This window comes from Furipterus horrens, unplaced genomic scaffold, assembly GCF_987537825.1.
Source record: "Furipterus horrens unplaced genomic scaffold, mFurHor1.1.pri manual_scaffold_5, whole genome shotgun sequence".
Classification (NCBI taxonomy): domain Eukaryota; kingdom Metazoa; phylum Chordata; class Mammalia; order Chiroptera; family Furipteridae; genus Furipterus; species Furipterus horrens.
Genome location: NW_028327175.1, coordinates 197,250,763 through 197,266,761, shown reverse-complemented (window position 1 = coordinate 197,266,761; position 15,999 = coordinate 197,250,763). Strand labels below are relative to the sequence as shown.

The window sequence follows — 15,999 nt, the reverse complement described above, 5'->3', positions numbered from 1 at the left end:
AGCCAGGTGTTTTCAGTAGCCCACCGTTTCCCCACGGACTTGCCATGCCCCCTCGGGCATAGGTGAACTTGCCAAATTTGTTTTTACAAGTCCCTTTAAACGTGGTCTTTAAACATGGCTTTCTTGAGATATAACGCAGCACCACGCAGCCCGCCCACCTAACGTGGGCAACGGGATGCCCTTCGGTGTATGACGGCCCCGCCGTCGGTCACTTCTAGAACATGGCATCACTTCTAATAGAAACCCTGTGCCACCTTCCCCGTCTGGCCAGCTGTCCCGGCCCCAGCCGCAGCAGCCACTAATCTACTGTCTATGGATCTGCTGTTCTAGACGCATCCTGTACACGGAACCACACACAGTGGGGCCTTTAGCGGCTGCTGCGTTCCGTTGGGGGTACACTAGGAGTGGGTGAATTGCAGGGTCGAATAGCGAGCAATAATTAATCATTTGGGGACGTGCCAGCCTGTCTTCCATGGCAGCCGCACCAGTTCCATTCCCAGCAGCAGCGTGTGAGGGTTCTGATTTTTCTATATCGTTGCCAACACTGGTTATTATTTCTCTTTTTAGTTCTTCCTATCAGTGGGCCTCACCTCCAAGGGGACCACAGGCCCAGCTGACCGAAGCATTGCTCTCCAGAGCAACAATCTGTGCTCTAAAAAATAAATTATTTAAAGATTTTTATTTATTTATTTTTAGAGAGAGGGAGAGAAGCATCCATGTGTGGTTGCCTCTTGCATGCCCCTAACTGGGGTCCTGGCCTGCAGCCCAGGCCTGTGCCCTGACTGGGAATCGAACCAGCAACCCTTTGTTTCGCAGGCCATCACTCAATCCACTGAGCCACAGCAGCCAGGGCTATGCTTTGTAACTGAATTTAAAAAGTGGAAGACTTTTACAAATGTCTGCACAAACATATCCATATTGGTAGGTTCTTGCTCTTCACGATCTGCTGTGACAGCAGCTTGCAGGGTTAAGTCTGCCCCAAGGCCTACCTCATCCCCCCGCGGCCAGCCTAGTCTCGTCTGGCACCAGGACAGACGGGACCCTGAGCAGGGACCAGCCACCCCTCCGCAGGGGCTGGCCCACAGGTGGCATGGTGCTCTGGGAGCCAAGGCAGGAAGAGCCCAGGCTCATGGCAGCCTCCGGGGCGGGGCCTGTCGGTCGTTATGGGGAGCTGCATGCAGTAGGCTGAGGTGGAGCGGTGCGAGGCAGGCGCCTTTCCTGAGCAAAGCGGCGCAGAGTTCAGGGACAGGCCCTCCTTGGTGGCGGCCATGCTTGCTTGGGCCACGCATCACAGGTCCTCAGTTCTCATCTGTTCCAGAGCTGCCAGCTGCCAGATCCATCTGTGCCCGCCATTCTGGCTTCTAAGCCAGCTCAAAAGGTAAAGGCCCGATCAGCAAAAATCAAAACTTGACTCTAAAAAGGGGACATGGGCTCAGCCTGGGAGCGGCACAGATGCGACTCGCAGTTCCACACAGGACTGCAAACACGAGGAGGTGTGGGCAGGGACCCCTCGGGCTTGGCACTACCCCTTTGTCCAGGGCCGGATGCGCAGGGACGCCCTGGAGCTCCACCGGAGGTCGGAAGTCCACGGCTCTGGGGGGCTCCCTCCTCAGAAGTCCTGTGGCCGTCCGAGGATTGGCCCCATAACTCATCTGTTGCAACTCCTTACTGAGTTAATAGCGCTAAGCAAGGCCTTTTCCTGGCCATCCCGACGGACCCGTTGGCTCTCCTGAATCCATGGGGACAGACATATGGGGTTCCCCGCTGGGCAGCCAGGGGCACAGCTGTAGAACTGAAGTCGGGCCCTTGGTTCAGAGCTGGGGAGTCCCTGGGGCCGCAGCCCCTCTGGTCTGCAGCGCCTCACGTGCAGGAGCTCTGGGCCCGGCGTTGAATGTGTTCATTATTCCACAGCCCGACGCAGCGTGCTGGGCCGGCAGTCTCTGCGGGCTGGCGGTGTTCGGAAGCCGGCCGCTGCCAACTCTAGTTGTTTGACTTAATGTTTCAAGGCCAAGTCCTTTCAGGAAAGTTCTCTCCACCCCCACCCACCCCCTTAGAAAAACAGATGTGTGATTGACTGGCTTTGCAGGTTTTTCATCCGTCATTCTTTCCAAAGAATTGTGTGAACAGCTCATGTGCCCAATCACATAACATTCTCCCTCTCTCTCCCCGCTTCTCAATGCACATGGAGTGGAAGAGGGAGACGGCAGATGAGCATTTTGGGGCCAGGGGTGCAGAGCAAGCAGTGGCTGAGGTCTGTGCATGAACCCGAAGGAGAAAGTGCCACCAGCTGCCAGGAGTGGCGGTGGCCACGTCTGGGCACTGGGAAATGCTGGGACGTTCCGCACGGGGTTTGCTGCAGCTGGGCGTCCCTGTCGGCCTGGGTTGGTTTCAAAGGCCCGGCCTAGGTAATAACATCTATGCTATTTATGTGCCCACCTCTTCCCCGCCATGGGAGGGCCAGTGCCAGCGCTGGACTTGGCCTTGCCTTCTGCAGCAGCGAGGGTGTGAGGGACACACGGTCAGGCGGGTCTTCCTCGTGCTCGGAAGGCGCCATCGGAGCCAAGAGCACTTCTCTCCCAGGATTCTGAGTCAAGGTGTGATGTGGGCTCTGGGACCGCGCCCAGCGTCCCCTACCACCATGCTGGGACTGGGACATGTCAACCCCAGGCCTGAAGCTGCAGGAGAGCAGGGCGGTGTCCCTCCCGCCTGCCCAGGGCTCCCCCATTCGAACAGTGGGCCTGCTTGTCCCACGGGAGGCACCCAGTGATGCTCAGCTGAGAGAGGGGGGACCCTGGCCCAGGAGACACTGGGTTCAAGGCACTGCCACTTACCGGCTCTGGGACCGAGGGGCTGACAAGCCCAATGAGCTTGCTCCCTCCGCCATAGACCAGAGGCCAGAGCACAGTGGTGCCCAAACGGAGGGGGAAAGGGTGTGCAGCACTGGCCATGCCCCGTAACGTCAGGGGAGGCGCTGTGGTTGTAGCGAGGGCCGTGGCCGCCCCTTCTCTGGCAGCAGGACCCCTGTCACAGACAGCAGGTCTGCCCCGTGAAGTCACTGGGGAGGTTCCTGCCACACCTCAGGGTGAGGCATTCTCATCTCCATGGCACTCGGGGCGGCCTCCGGAACGCGCACCACGCCGCCCTGAGGCTCACTGGGCAGATGCACCCGAGGGCGCCGTCCCCACCCACGTGTGTGGCGGGCCCATGGGAGCCCCGCGAGCTGCTTCCAGGGCCTTGCAGAGGCCACAGGCCCAGCTCATTCAGGGTGGGTTTATGGCTTCCCCGGAAGTCGGGGACAGGCCCCGGGCTGGGGAACATCAAAGCCGTGCTGAGTCAGTGCTCGGGGGGAGCAGCTGCCCTTCTGGAGCCAGAGATGAAACTGAAGAAAACAAGATTCCGTCTAGGAATCGTCCAGGGCGCGGCCGCGTGCCAGCGGCGGGCAGCTTGGACGGGTTCCCCGCGGCACAATCGGCCCAGTGTGGGGCGCGCCGCCCAGCCGCCTGGCGTCCCCGAGGGCCGGGATGAATGGCCCCTCACGGCGCGGCTTTGACCGTTTACCATTTATGAGGTGCTGTCTGGACTGTGATGAATGAGGTGGCATCCGTCAGCTTTTCGGGGAACCTGACCGGGTGGAAGGTGCTAAGTCTGGCCGGGGGAGGGGCGCTGGCCTCCTGCGGGTTCCCGCCGGGCCCTCCACTCCTGTGCCCCAGTTTCCCCTCTTGTGTGGCTGGATGGACTGGTGAGGGGTGACCCCCTCCCGACCCCCACCTCCATGTTGTCAGTGCGGGCAGCAGCGACAACGTCCCGGGCCCCCCCCAGCTCGGGCCTCCGCCTCTTGGGTGGCGGGCAGGCCGCCGTGCGCCCAGGGCCAGGCTCAGCTCCCTGAAAACACACAGGCTCTTCCCAGCTCAGGTGCAGCCTTGCTGGGCCGCCTCGGGCCGGGGCCGCCCCTCTGGGTCTCCGTCTCTTCGCCTGGAAACAGCAGGGCTGTGCCCCGTAGTCCCTCCAGCTCTTGGGTTTGAGGGCTCGTTTGCCTTGTTTGGGGCCTGGCTTCCTTCAGCAGATTCAGGGATGATGCTGGCATTGGGGTGAGCCTGGGGTCTGCGTCCCAGCCCTGCCCCATGGCAGCCGCGTCACCTGAAGCAAAGCCCTTACTCCCTCTGGGGGGTGGTATGGAAAGCCTTCTCTGGGTGCTTATGAATAAGGTGTTGCCATGCTGGGTCTGCTCCTGGGGGACTCTGTCCCAAGACTGGTGGGCCCACTCGACACCCACTGGCTGTTGGCAGGGCAGAGGCCGGGCGAAGACCAGCCCTGGGCGGCGGGGGTGGGGTGGGGTAAAGAGGGTCTCCAGGTGGCACTTGTTGACATTGTAGGTACTGCTGGCCCCCAGGGTTACCGAGGCTCCCCTGGGCAGGCTGTGATCTGTCAGCTGATACGCTCTGCAGAGCAGGTGGCGTTTGCCACCGCCAGCTTGGTGTTCGGCCCCAGGGACCAGGCTGGCCTGGACTGTTCGTCCCACGGCTGCCGAGCCCCAGGCCCAGGAGGGTCCGCTGTGCCTCCTGCTGGGTCTGGCTGGGCTGGAGCACAGTGCTGACTTCCCAGCCTCGCCAGTGCCCCCAGTGAAGCAATGGCGAGACAAAGCGGCTTTCCCTGTTCTGTGCGTCGTAAGACAGAGCCACAGCAGCCTCCCGGGGAGCTCAGAGAAGAGGTCCTAGCTCCTACCCCGCCATCTGCCATGGGCACGCACCTCCCTTGTCTTCCACCTCCCCCATCTTCCACCTCCCCTGCCCTCTGACCCGGGTTCGTGGCTGCACCCCATTTCACGGAGCAGATAGACCAGATAAGCCCTAATACTCTCCCCGGTTGGACGGGAACCATGCGGGTTGTGAACATGTGTACAATCATTCTCTGTTGTCAGCTCGCAGCCCTGGGGAGGAGACGGCGAAGGACAGCCTTTGCCCAGGGCAGGGTGCACATGACAAACTGAAAGGCAACGTGGCTGCTGCAGAGTCACATGCAGGGGGACAGGCAGGCCATCCCAGAGGCAGGGGCTCCTCAGAAGGGACCCACCCCTTGGGACAGTCCTTGTGAAGCAGAGTGTCAGTTTCAAATAAGCAAGCCGCCCCTTTGAAGGATTTCTTTCTTTCTTTTTTTAAATTATTTATTTGTTTCTTTATTTTATTTTTAGAGGGAGGGGAAAGGAGAAAGAGAGGGAGAGAAACATCACTGTGTGGTTGCCTCTCACTTGCGCCCCCAACTGGGGACCTGACGTGCAACCTCGTCACGTGCCCTGACTGGGAATCGAACCAGCGACACTTGTTTGAAGGGTTTCTTGATGCCACTCAGGACGATTCGGTCCTTTTCATCTGCGAGGCCCTCAGCACCACTGCCTCATCGCATCCCCGAGGCCCTGCTTCGCCCGGCGGCACAGGCTGGGAGCCTGCCACTCACCTGGGTGCTCATGCCCAGCCTCGTGGTCCCCACTCGTGCCGATGCGCCTCAGAAGGGTCACCTGCGCAGGCAGGTTTGGAACTCAGGCCACACGCGTCCAGAGCCTTGTGTGTGAAAAGCTACAGCCAGGCCCCCCCCCCCCCACCGTGGCTCCGCCACCTCCGGGAGGGGTGGGAGGGTGTTGTTACCTCCCTTTGCTCATAGAGCTCCATGGTGGGTGGGGACCAGGCCAGGGGCACCCTGCTCCCTGCCCCACATGGAACCTCCTTTCCCGGCTCTGAGTCTGGCTCCAGCTCCAGGAGGGAAGCTGCCCGTCAGTGAGCTGGATGCCATGTCAGGCACTGGGCCGAGGGGAGCAGGCCGAGCCGGCCCTGAAGCCATGGAATCGGCACCTTGGAGGGAGGTGGCCGAGAGGCTGCTGGTTCGGGAAGGTCGACCTCTCAGTTTCTGCTGAACCCCCCTCGCAACCTCACTGTGCCTTCACACAGGGCAAGGGCAAGACCCTCCTCAGCGGTGCTGCTCCCTCCTAAATAATCATCTGCTTCTGTGTAACCCACAGGGTTTCTCTTTTTGCTGTGGCTTCCAGGGAACTCAAAGCTGCATTTCCTTCTGTTTAAATTTCTAGGTCCGTGGTGCAGGTATTCCGCCACCCCCTCACTGCGCTTCCTGAGCCATCTCTCCCTGATGTCCTCTGGCTCTGTCCTAGTTATAAACGTCACTGTGTGTGCCCTTCCGGGCCTACCTGGGACATTTCACAGAACTATTGCATCCACGGTGTTCCGTGTAGCAGGAGCCATTTCTCTTTCATTGTTATGTTTCATTGATTCATTGTAGCACCAGACCCCGGTTTATTCATCCTGCTATTGACGGGCACTTGGGTGCTGCCAGTTCAGGGTCGTTCTGAAAAGAGCTGTGGACCATTCTCGCTCTCGTCTCTAGGTGGACATAGCGTCACAGCTCTCAGGGATAGTCCCAGAATGGAGTCGCCGGGGCACAGGGCAGTCACATGATTGGACTTAGGAGATGTCTCCCAAACGTTCTTCCCGAGCGCTGTGCCTGGGCACCCCACCGGGCACGCGTGAGTCCCTGTGGTCAGTCTGGCCCTTCTGAGGTGTGCGCTGTGCGCTGCCCTTAAGCGACTTGCCAAGCCAGCACCCCTCTCACCCCCCTGCTCAGCCTCGACGCCTGTCACTAAAGGCTCCTGACACTGAGCTCTTTCCGTGTACACAGCGGCCCTTCAGACCTCCTGGTGCGAGTGCCGACTTTAACCCTTTCTAAGTGGGACTCACGTGCGCAGTGGGAATCAGCTGGTAGATCAGAAGCCCCAGGTGGGCATCTGGGCGGCCGTGGAGCTTATACAAGTACGTTTCCAACCCCACGTCGAATGGGAGCGCCCCACGTTGGACCCTAAACAGCACGCAGAGAGGAGAGGCCTGGCCCATCACAAGTAGGGCACCTGCCTTAGATTACTTCTCTCAGGGACAGACCGGGACCGAGGTTCTGGGTGCAAGTCCTATTCTGCCAGTGGAGCTCTGGCCAAGTCCCTCAGGGCTCCTGAGCCCCGGTTTCTTCATTTGTCGAGGGGGCTCCTGGTGCCACCTCCCAGGACAGCTTGAGGAGGCGCCAGCATGGTGTCCTGCCTATAGTAGCCCCTGTCGTCAGCAAGATCCCCTGGCCCAGCCGCCCAGGTCTGTACACTGGGGAGAGGACGCCTGGCCTTCCACGAGTGGGACTGTTCAGCCGCGCCGTCCCCAGGACAGAGAGGGGCACCCTCTCCCCTCATGCTCTCTCATCTTGGGGCTCCCCTTATGCATGCAAGGCCAGGGCCGACTGGGCTAGCCATGGGGTCTTCCCAATGTTGAGTGGTCTCTCCTTGAAAGGAGGGGCTGGGGCGGCATTTCCAGGGGAGGCGGGAGTGAGCACCTGCCCTGTGCCCCTCTGGGCCTGGGCGGGGGGGCCCCTGGGAACTTGTCAGGGGACTCGGCCGTTGGAGAGCACATTGCGAGGGGCCGGGCCGGCTTGTTTTAATCTAAACACACACCAGGTGTTCACTGTGTTTTCATCAAAGTATTCTGAACAGCTGTCAGGGCGCCTCTGCCGTGAGACCCGGCCAGCCTTTTCGCTGGGCCCCGCCCACCACCTGCACACCTGCCCGGCCCCCTGACTCCACGCCCCCCAGCACTGGCCCTGTGGCCGTGGGCAGACCACGTTCCCGTCCCAGCCTCCGCTTGGTCAGCTGGGACAGCTGCAGTGGCCCCTGCCGCCTGTAAGGGCCTGCGCCGGGTCCCCGGAGGGAGAGGGCGCTTGTGACTGTCACTGCTGTGGGTATTATGAGTAGAGCATCCAGTGGGCTTGGAGAAGGGGGCCCCCAAGGCAACCTTGGGGGCACAGGCTGGACAGCTGCTCCCTCTCTGTCCGGGGAGTCCCGCGTGGCCCCTGTCGTCTGTCCCAGGCCCAGCACACGGTGTCTCTGCATAGGCTGCTTGCTTGTCCCCTGCAGAGCAGGAACACAGCATGTGTGTGTCCCTGTCGAGAGCCCCCTGAGATCAGCACCTCTCTGGCCAGAGCGGCCCTCAGCCTTCCTCGCCGCCCAGCCTGCCCCGGGCCCGCTGTTGCATCTCCCTGGCCGCCCGCCGCAGCCCTGGGAGAGGGCTCTTCAGCCCCACTGACAGCTGAGGGGATCGAGGCTCCGAGGGGCCATGTCCAAGGTCGCAGGGCGGTCAGGGCCAGCCCAGTCTGAGCCTGTAGCTCAGCACCTTCTGCCAAACCCAGTGGACAAGAATAGCAGGACGGCCGTACACACGCAGCTGGGCAGCCCTCCCCCACCCTCCAGCCCCCCTTGCTGTCCCCTGGCCCAGGTGTGGGAGGCTTTCAGGCCCACAGGTGCATGTAGTTAGGAAACTCTAGGGTCAGGCCTGAAATGCTCACTGGGAACAGAAAAAGAGAAAGAAAACAGAAACCACCCTTGCTATTTGGACAACCTGTGGGGGTCACCAGGGTGTAGGCTGACTGACTGTCGGGGCCTGACTTGGGGTACCCCGCCTTCCAGGGGACTTTGTCTGTTCCACGGACAGTGCTGCCCACTCTGGGGTGTTCTTCCTGAGACGATGTCAGGCTCCCCTTCTGGAAGGTCCTACCTGGATTCCCTGGGCCCATGTCCCAGAGGCATTACAGTGTTCATTCATTCATTCAGGGGTAGGACGGGTCCTGGAGACCATGGAGGGGTATCTCTGAGTCGGGCCTCACGGAGGGAGTGGGCCTGAGCGGACCTGTGGGCAGTGGCTTGGAGAATGACAGGACACAGGGGGTTCTGGGGGAGGGGAGAATGTGGGTGTAGCTGGTGGGCTCCGGGAACCTCTCCTGCCACTTCAGAGACTGGGTTTGGCCTCTGTGGTGGTGGGGAGCCGCAGAGGTGACGGGCGCCCTCCCCGCCCTCTCGGACCCCAGCTTCCGTGTGCCTCAGCCTCCAGCACCAGCCCCGGCGGCCCTGCTGGGACGCTGTCCTCGGGCCCAGAGCCTGCCGCAGGCCTAGGGGCGCGGGGAGGCGCGGCTTGCCTCTGAGGGCTCCCTTGGGCTGGCCATCCATGGGGTGCTGGCTCTGGGGTGGAGCGGCCTCATGTTTCCAACAGTCTGGGTTTGGGGAGGGAGGGTCTTTGGTCCTGGCAAGTGGTTCCCAGAAGGACATTCTCTGGGGCCAGGCACTGCCACCCAGGCTGAGAGCTCAGGTGTTTGGGGCCTCGATAGTGGGGCCCCTCCAAGGACATGAGGAATTCAGGATGCATGTGGCTCCGTGTGCTGGGCCTGGGCTCCAGGGGTGAGGCCAGGCCGGGGCCCCAAGGCCCTGAGCCTCAGATACTGGCCCTGTGCTCATCACCCTTGAGGAAAGGGGTGGACGGGCCCCTGTGTCTGGTTCTCTAGGCTGGCTTGGGGAGGACTCTCGGGCCCCCAGACACTCAGAAGGACACAGGCTGCTTGCTCATCTGCTCAGGGCGACTGTCCTGTCTTGGCCAGAAGCCAAAGCCATCTGCTGGGAGCATGAGGCCACCACAGAGGTACTCCTGCCTTCAGGAAGCACACAGCCTGGAGGGGGCATCACACAAGTAACCAGAAAGTGCAGTACAATGACAGGTGCTCCAGTGGGGTCCACACAGGTGGCATGGGGCACAGAGCCGAGTGAGGGCTGGGGAAGGGCTTCAGGAGAGGCATCTGAAGAGGTGACTTGTTCCTTGGGAACAGAGTCACAGATAGCCAGTGCTTTAGGGCAAAGCAGCACATTCAGACACCTGCAGGGGGCAGGCAGGACATGTAGTGGGGTGAGTCAGACCTAGACTAAGAATAGGGATACAAGAGGGAATGGTGGGGACTATGGCAAAATAGAAGCCACTGGCCCCATTCAAGGGAGCAGCTACCACACTATATCAGCTCATTTTTGTGGAGGGAACACTGGCAAGATTTTCAAAACAAGCCACATTTCCAGCTTCTATTTTTGAAAAAGGCCATGTGGGCCCAACCAGACATGTCCAGGGGCCACCGGTTTATGTCTCTGGCCTCACTGTGCATGTAAATTGGGCAAAGGTGGGGCAGGGCCTCCAGCCAGCCTTGGGGGTTCAGGGAACCTCATTTGCAGGGTAAGGTACTCTCCTGAGGCCGCTGCCATAGTAGTGGGCAGCTCACTTCCAGCACACCCTGCCTCTGTTCTAAGTACCTGCAGGTGCCTGTGGCGAATGGGCAGTGAGAACCGAACGGGAAGCAGCTGGCGCTGTGGGTCTGTTCTGGCTGACAAGGCGCCGCCGGGCTCAAACATGCCAGTTTCCTCCCTGTGGACAGAGCGGCCCCGAGGACAGGTGCCAGGGTCCCTGGTGAGGTCCCGCCGCTGCTGGGCTCACCGCCCCCGCCTTCCACGAGGGTGGAATGCGCCCCTGCTGAGGCCTGGCCCGGGGTGCTGGGGATGTCAAGGCTCAGATGAGGCGTTGCGGTGGCTGGCTGTCCTGCCTGGGCGAGCCTGGTCGCGGGGAGGCGAGCCCTGCTCCCAGCACCCGTGTGCGCGTCCGCGTGAATCGTGCCTTTCCTTGCTGGCTTTTCACACACACGGTGCCCCCCTCCTCGCCTTTGTTGAAGCCAGCCCACATGGCCCCAGGCCCGTCTCTGTCCTGGAGCTGACACGAAGGGGAGGTGCGCCACTGCCCACGGGCCTCCCAGCCTGGCCGGAGGTCACCAGCACGTCAGCAGCTCCCAGACATAGAACACGTCCCTGTACTGAGGGAGGAATCGCTGTGAGCCGGGATTTGAACTTGCGTGAAAGCTCTGCCGTGTCTGGCCTGTGGCTCTGGGCAGAGTCCACCCCTTTTTGCATCTGGGTCATTGTCCCTAGAATGGACAAGGCAGGGTCCCCACTGCACGGGGGCTGCGCAGCAGACACGGAGGCCAGTGCCCCGCTGTCCCTCGTTCCTCTGGTGCAGCGTCTGCCGCTCACCCATCCCCCCCAGCCAGGTGATCTTCCCCTGCATCCTGGGGCCTGCCTGCTGGCTGGGGTGTGGGGTGGGGAGGGGGAGCTCTATCTGGCACATCCCTTCCCTGCCTCAGTTTACCCACCAGGGCTCTGAGCCCCTGGAACTGGCCCAGCAAGCATCTCTGTCCTTTCCAGCCGGAAGACAGGTCAGCCAGGGCAGGGGTCTGGGGCTTGGGGCACCGGGACATCAGTTAGCCAGCGCCTGCCTCTCACCCCAGCTCATCACCACATCCACATGGGGGTCAGACCACTGGGAGACTGTCAGGACCACCGAGGCTTGGGGCAGGAAGTAGAGATAATGCAACCCTCCCCTCTCCCTGGGCCCAGCCTAGGACAGCCCACATGTGCACATGCAGGGAGGGCGTAGGCGTCTCGCAGTTGGTGGGTACAGGACCTTACCCCGTTTTAGTTCCTCTGAGAAGCAGTAACAAGAGGGAGGGGGCATAGCCATCTGCAGCCCCTGGGAGGGGTACCAGGGCTGGGGGGACAGTCTTGGTGTGGTTGGGGTTCCTCTTCATTGCATACAGAGCTGTCCAGGGCTTAGCATCATCTTTACCCAAGGCCACTGCCCTGGCTGGGCACCTGCGATGCCCCTTCCTCTGCCCATCCCCTGAGGTCAGGCTCTAGGCTCCACCGTTAGTCCCCCGAGGGGCCCAGCTCGCTCACCTGCGGCAGGAGAAAGGCATCAGGGTTGGGGGGCAGATGGCGGGGGTGGTTCTGGCTGCACATCACCCAGGATACACCTCTGCCTTCTCATTTACACAGAGACCCGGGGTGGGGGGTAACCTGGGGGAGGGCTACCCCAACTTCTACCTGTTACAGACGAGCAGACAGGCAGGGGAGGCCCAGACACCTGAGCCCCCCGCCCCCCACAGAACTCTGGCCCCAGGGGAGGTCCCAGAAAGCAGAAGTCTGTCTCCTTTCCCTTCCTGGCCAAGAAGCTGTGGGCCTCAGAGAGGCCCGGGGCCAGGGCTCTTCTGGCCTGGGTTTGTATTTCAGTGTTTGTCCCCCCACGTGATTTTAAAGCAGCTGGAGAGGCCCTGTCTGTGTGAGCTGGTGGGTGAGGGAGGGCAGGTCCCTGCCATCAGTGGCGGGCGGCGCCCTAAGCTGCGCAGTGCCCGGGTGGGGGCTCTGGGCCTCCGGGCTCGCTTATACGGGCCTCGCACGAAGCTGGGCCCAGGCAGGTGGGACTGAGGACGGCTGGTGAGGGACACAGGAGCCAGGGGAGCCCTGACTGGTGTGGCTTTGTGGGTACAGGGTCATTCAGCAAACTGAAAGGTCGCTGGTTCGATTCCTGGTCAGGGCACAGGCCTGGGTTATAAGGCCAGATTCCCCATTTGGGGCGTGTGAGAGGCAACCGATTGACATTTCTGTCCCTCTCTTTCTCCCTTCCTTCCCCTTCTCTAAAAATAAAATCTAAAAAGAAAAGAACCAGGGGAGCTAAGGGCGTGGTGGGCAGGGGTTGGGGGTTGGGGGGCAGACACAGGCCTGAGGGCTGAGCCTCTCTCTGAGTGTGGATGGGAACCTGAGGTTGGAGCCAGTGATTAGGCACTCAGACGGCTCAGGGCCCGGTGCCTGCTTCTGTGGTGACCTCCTCACAGGCAGGGACAAGGTTGAGTCCCGGGTGAAGGCGGGGCTTGGCAGACCGTGGCTGGGCGGAGGCGGGGCTGCGTGGGGAGGGCCTTCTGCCCAGGAGTCTAGGCACCAGGGTGTCCGCCCGCGTCTGGGGCTGCCCCACCGGCCCAGTCCACCTCCAGAACCCAGGACGGAGGTAGAAGCTGCCTGTCTAAGATCTGTGGCCGACTCCTCCCTCCCAGCCACCCCGGGACGTGACTGTTGACCCTTGGGCCCCGGCCAGCTGCCGTCTTGACAGTGCGCACCCTGGGCTGGCAGGTGGGCAGCGGGGAGCGCTGTGGCGCAGGCCTCGTGTTGGCGCCGCGGACAGCAGCCTCTGGAAAAGCGTGGACGAGCACAGGTGGCGGAGCGTCCTGGCATTTGCGGGGGCCACACGCTGGCCCAAAGCCCCCTACACACAACTGCTCAGGCCTGTGGGTCCTGGGCTCTGGGGCTCAGGGAGAAAGACACCCTTAGCCCAGCCTCGTCACCTCCAGCCCCAGGACCCGACACCCTCTTGGCCTTTTCCTGCCACTGCGTCTGCACAGCCCAGCGTTGGCGTCACCCTCCCAGGGCCTTTCCTGAATTCACTTGGCTATCCCGCCCCCAGCCACTGGGGGTGCAGCCAGTCCCTCCAAAACAATCGGGGACAAGGACACATGCCCCTCCCATGTGCGGCCCCACCTTAGAGCAGACCAGGGTGGGGACGTGTCCCTGGCCCCTCAGGACCCCCTCACAGAGGGGCTGCACCTGTGTTCCCTCCGTCCGTGGGCCCAGGAGAGAGGCGGGGGTGGAATCGCGCCTTGCCGGACTCCTCTGCAGGGAGTCCAGGCCACCATTTCCCTTAGGCCACTATGAAGACCGTCCCTGTGACGCTGTCCAGGCCACGCACACATCAGCCTTGTCCTCTCTCCGTCAGCCTCTCCTTCCCTCGGCTCACAGTGCATGAGGGGGAGGAATAGCTTGTGACAGGCAGCACCCTGCCTGGGTGGGGGCCTTTGTTCATTCAGCTGAGGGTGGACTTCCTGGGTGCTTGCGCTGGGCCAGGCCTGCGCGGGTGACCCCCAAGGGCAGGAAGCCCGCCCCCCCTCTCTGGGCAGTCCAGGTCAGCAGGGCGCCCACAGAAGCATATGGGGCCTGGGGGCCAGTCCTCTGTGTTCAGAGAAGAGAGCCTCTGGCCCCGAGGGACAGAGCATAGCGTTGGAAATGGGAAAGGTGGGTGAGGTCTTGAAGCCTGAGGACAGTGGCCAGGACATGGTCTGGGCAGGGGCGGCCCAAGCAGCAGCGGCCCTGGCCCCTGGGAGGCTGACCTATGCGGGGCGGGCGCCTGGTGGGGAAGGGCTCATCCTCCGGGCTGAGCGCTGGGCTGTGCCGTGCGCAGTGGGGAGCTGCAGAGGAGGGATTGAGGAACCAGTGCCGGGGAGGGAAGGGAGGAAGGGGCCGACTTCAGCTGGAGGCCCCACCGGACCCTTGGGTGGGGCCCAGTTGGGTGGGGGGTGGGTTGCGGACGTCCTGCTGGCTCCTGGCCACCCTCCTGACCTCGCTGACCTGAGTCGGATCTGTGGCTCTGCTTCCAGCTCCCAGACTGGAGCCCGGGGACCCACTCGGGGCTGCTGTGCACGGAGGGCCCACCCACAGGCTGGGGCTCAGCTGTAGACAGCAGAATGCCTCCCACAGGAGCCCCCCGAGAGCCGAGAGGGGCCCGCTGGCCCCTCAGTGGGACGTCTGCCCCTGCGTCCAGCTTTGGGACAGATGGGGGAGGCCAGCAGCGAGGCCAGTGGACGGGAGGGGGAGGTGGGGATACAGCCTGATGTCTGTCCCTCTTCTGGAAGCTTCCCCGACCCCCTCCACCTCCCGTAAATGCCCTCACCCCGTCTGCTCCGTCCCCACTGCCAAGGGTGCAGCTTTGCTGGGCTCTTGGCTCGGCCTCCACAGTGCGCCGTGTCTGAGCCTCTGGGGCGCGCAGGCCACGGGCCAGCGTGGGGTGGGGGCTTCCAGCCTTTGGGGCAGGCAGGCCCAGCTCAAGTCCCTCCACGTTCCCGGTTCCCCGAGAGCCCCGCCCACAGCAGCGTCACGTAATGAAGACGTAAAGTCCACGATTTCCTCTGCGTGTTGGCGAACACAGGCTGGCTGCTAATGCAGCCCTCTCTTTTAATGGATCCCTGAATTTAAACGATACGTAATGAAACATGATTGGCCACGTACGGCACTTGGCTACACGCCGTGTGCTGTGTGGTGAGGGGGGCCGGCCAGACTCTCGGTACAAAGCATCTTCTGTTAGGGGCGGGCTTCTTGTTCCCTCTTGGGGATGAGCTCCTTTGATGGACAGTAAACCTGGCCCCAGCATCCCCTAAATGTGCCCGAGGAGGGTAGTTTTGGGGCTGGTTCCCAGGGACTTGGGGGATGCATCGGGGCGGGGTGTTTGCTGGGAGTTTTGTTCCACTTCAAGCAGGACACAACATTGACCTCACTGTTGTGGAGAGAAAAGGGAACCAGTGGGGAACGGGGGGAGGGACACGGAGCGGGGGAGGGGCAAGGAGCCGGGGGCAAGGGTGTCAGCACCTGGGCAGCACAGCCTGCACCCACCTGGCCCACCCACTGCCCCTGACAACGCCCCGTTACAGTCCCCCCGCCCCATGTCACCTAGATTCAGATACAGCCCCTCCTCCATGAAGCCCCGACACGGGGTCCCCTTGGCGCCGCAAGGACCCCCCCAGGCACCTGCATTTATCATGCGGTCTCGCTCCCCTTGTCTGGGGAACGGATGAAAGCTTTGGGAGGTCCCAGCCCCCAAGATCCCAGTCAGCGTGGCTGTGCTGGCCCTGTGCTGGGTGAGGGCAGCCCTGGAGGGGGCCCCCGGGGTCCGGGCAGGAAGGAGCTCAGAACAGGGCCAAGTCCATCTCTGCCTCGGGGCTCAGAGCAGGCTTCCAGGGGCAAGGGTTTGGAGAGGTCTCCAGGTGGAGGCAACACCAGGAGGCGCGTGTGCGTCCTGAGTGGGGCCAGCTGGGGCTGGGGCGTGGCCTGACTGCCCTCTGCCCCGTGCTCCAGGCCCAGTGACGAGCACCACCCCGAAGTCAGAGCTGACGGCTACGTGAACAACCTCGCGGAGGCCGTGGACCTGCTGCTGCAGCACGTGGACAAGTGACGGGCCTTCGGGGGGTCCTCAGCCTCCTGCCAACCCCCCACACACACGGCCTGGACCACCCCAAGGCTCCACCAGCAGGCAAGAGAGTGGCAGCCAGAGAGCCGTGGGCCGCCAGCCCCTTCCTGTCCCCCTCCCCCCGCCCCCCTGACTAACGTTCTGCTCCCCTGCCTGTGCAGCCCTAGTGAAGTCAGGGGGTGGGAATGTCTGGAACCCCCAAATCCATGTGATCTTGTCAGCCCCAGTCTACAACTGCTCCTTCTACCTGGACTCCAAGGAGGTG

At 62.3% G+C, this 15,999-nt stretch overlaps 1 protein-coding gene across 1 annotated transcript in view; it reads left to right on the top strand.

Moving 5' to 3' along the window:
* Positions 1-15,760, top strand: part of LHPP (phospholysine phosphohistidine inorganic pyrophosphate phosphatase) — a 77,377-nt gene extending 61,617 nt beyond the window's left edge. The window contains exon 7 of the mRNA XM_090279578.1: positions 15,623-15,760. Within this exon, the coding sequence (XP_090135704.1) occupies positions 15,623-15,719 (97 nt within the window). The 3' untranslated portion in view covers positions 15,720-15,760. The remainder of the gene's footprint in view (positions 1-15,622) is intronic.
* Positions 15,761-15,999: the final 239 nt, after the last annotated feature.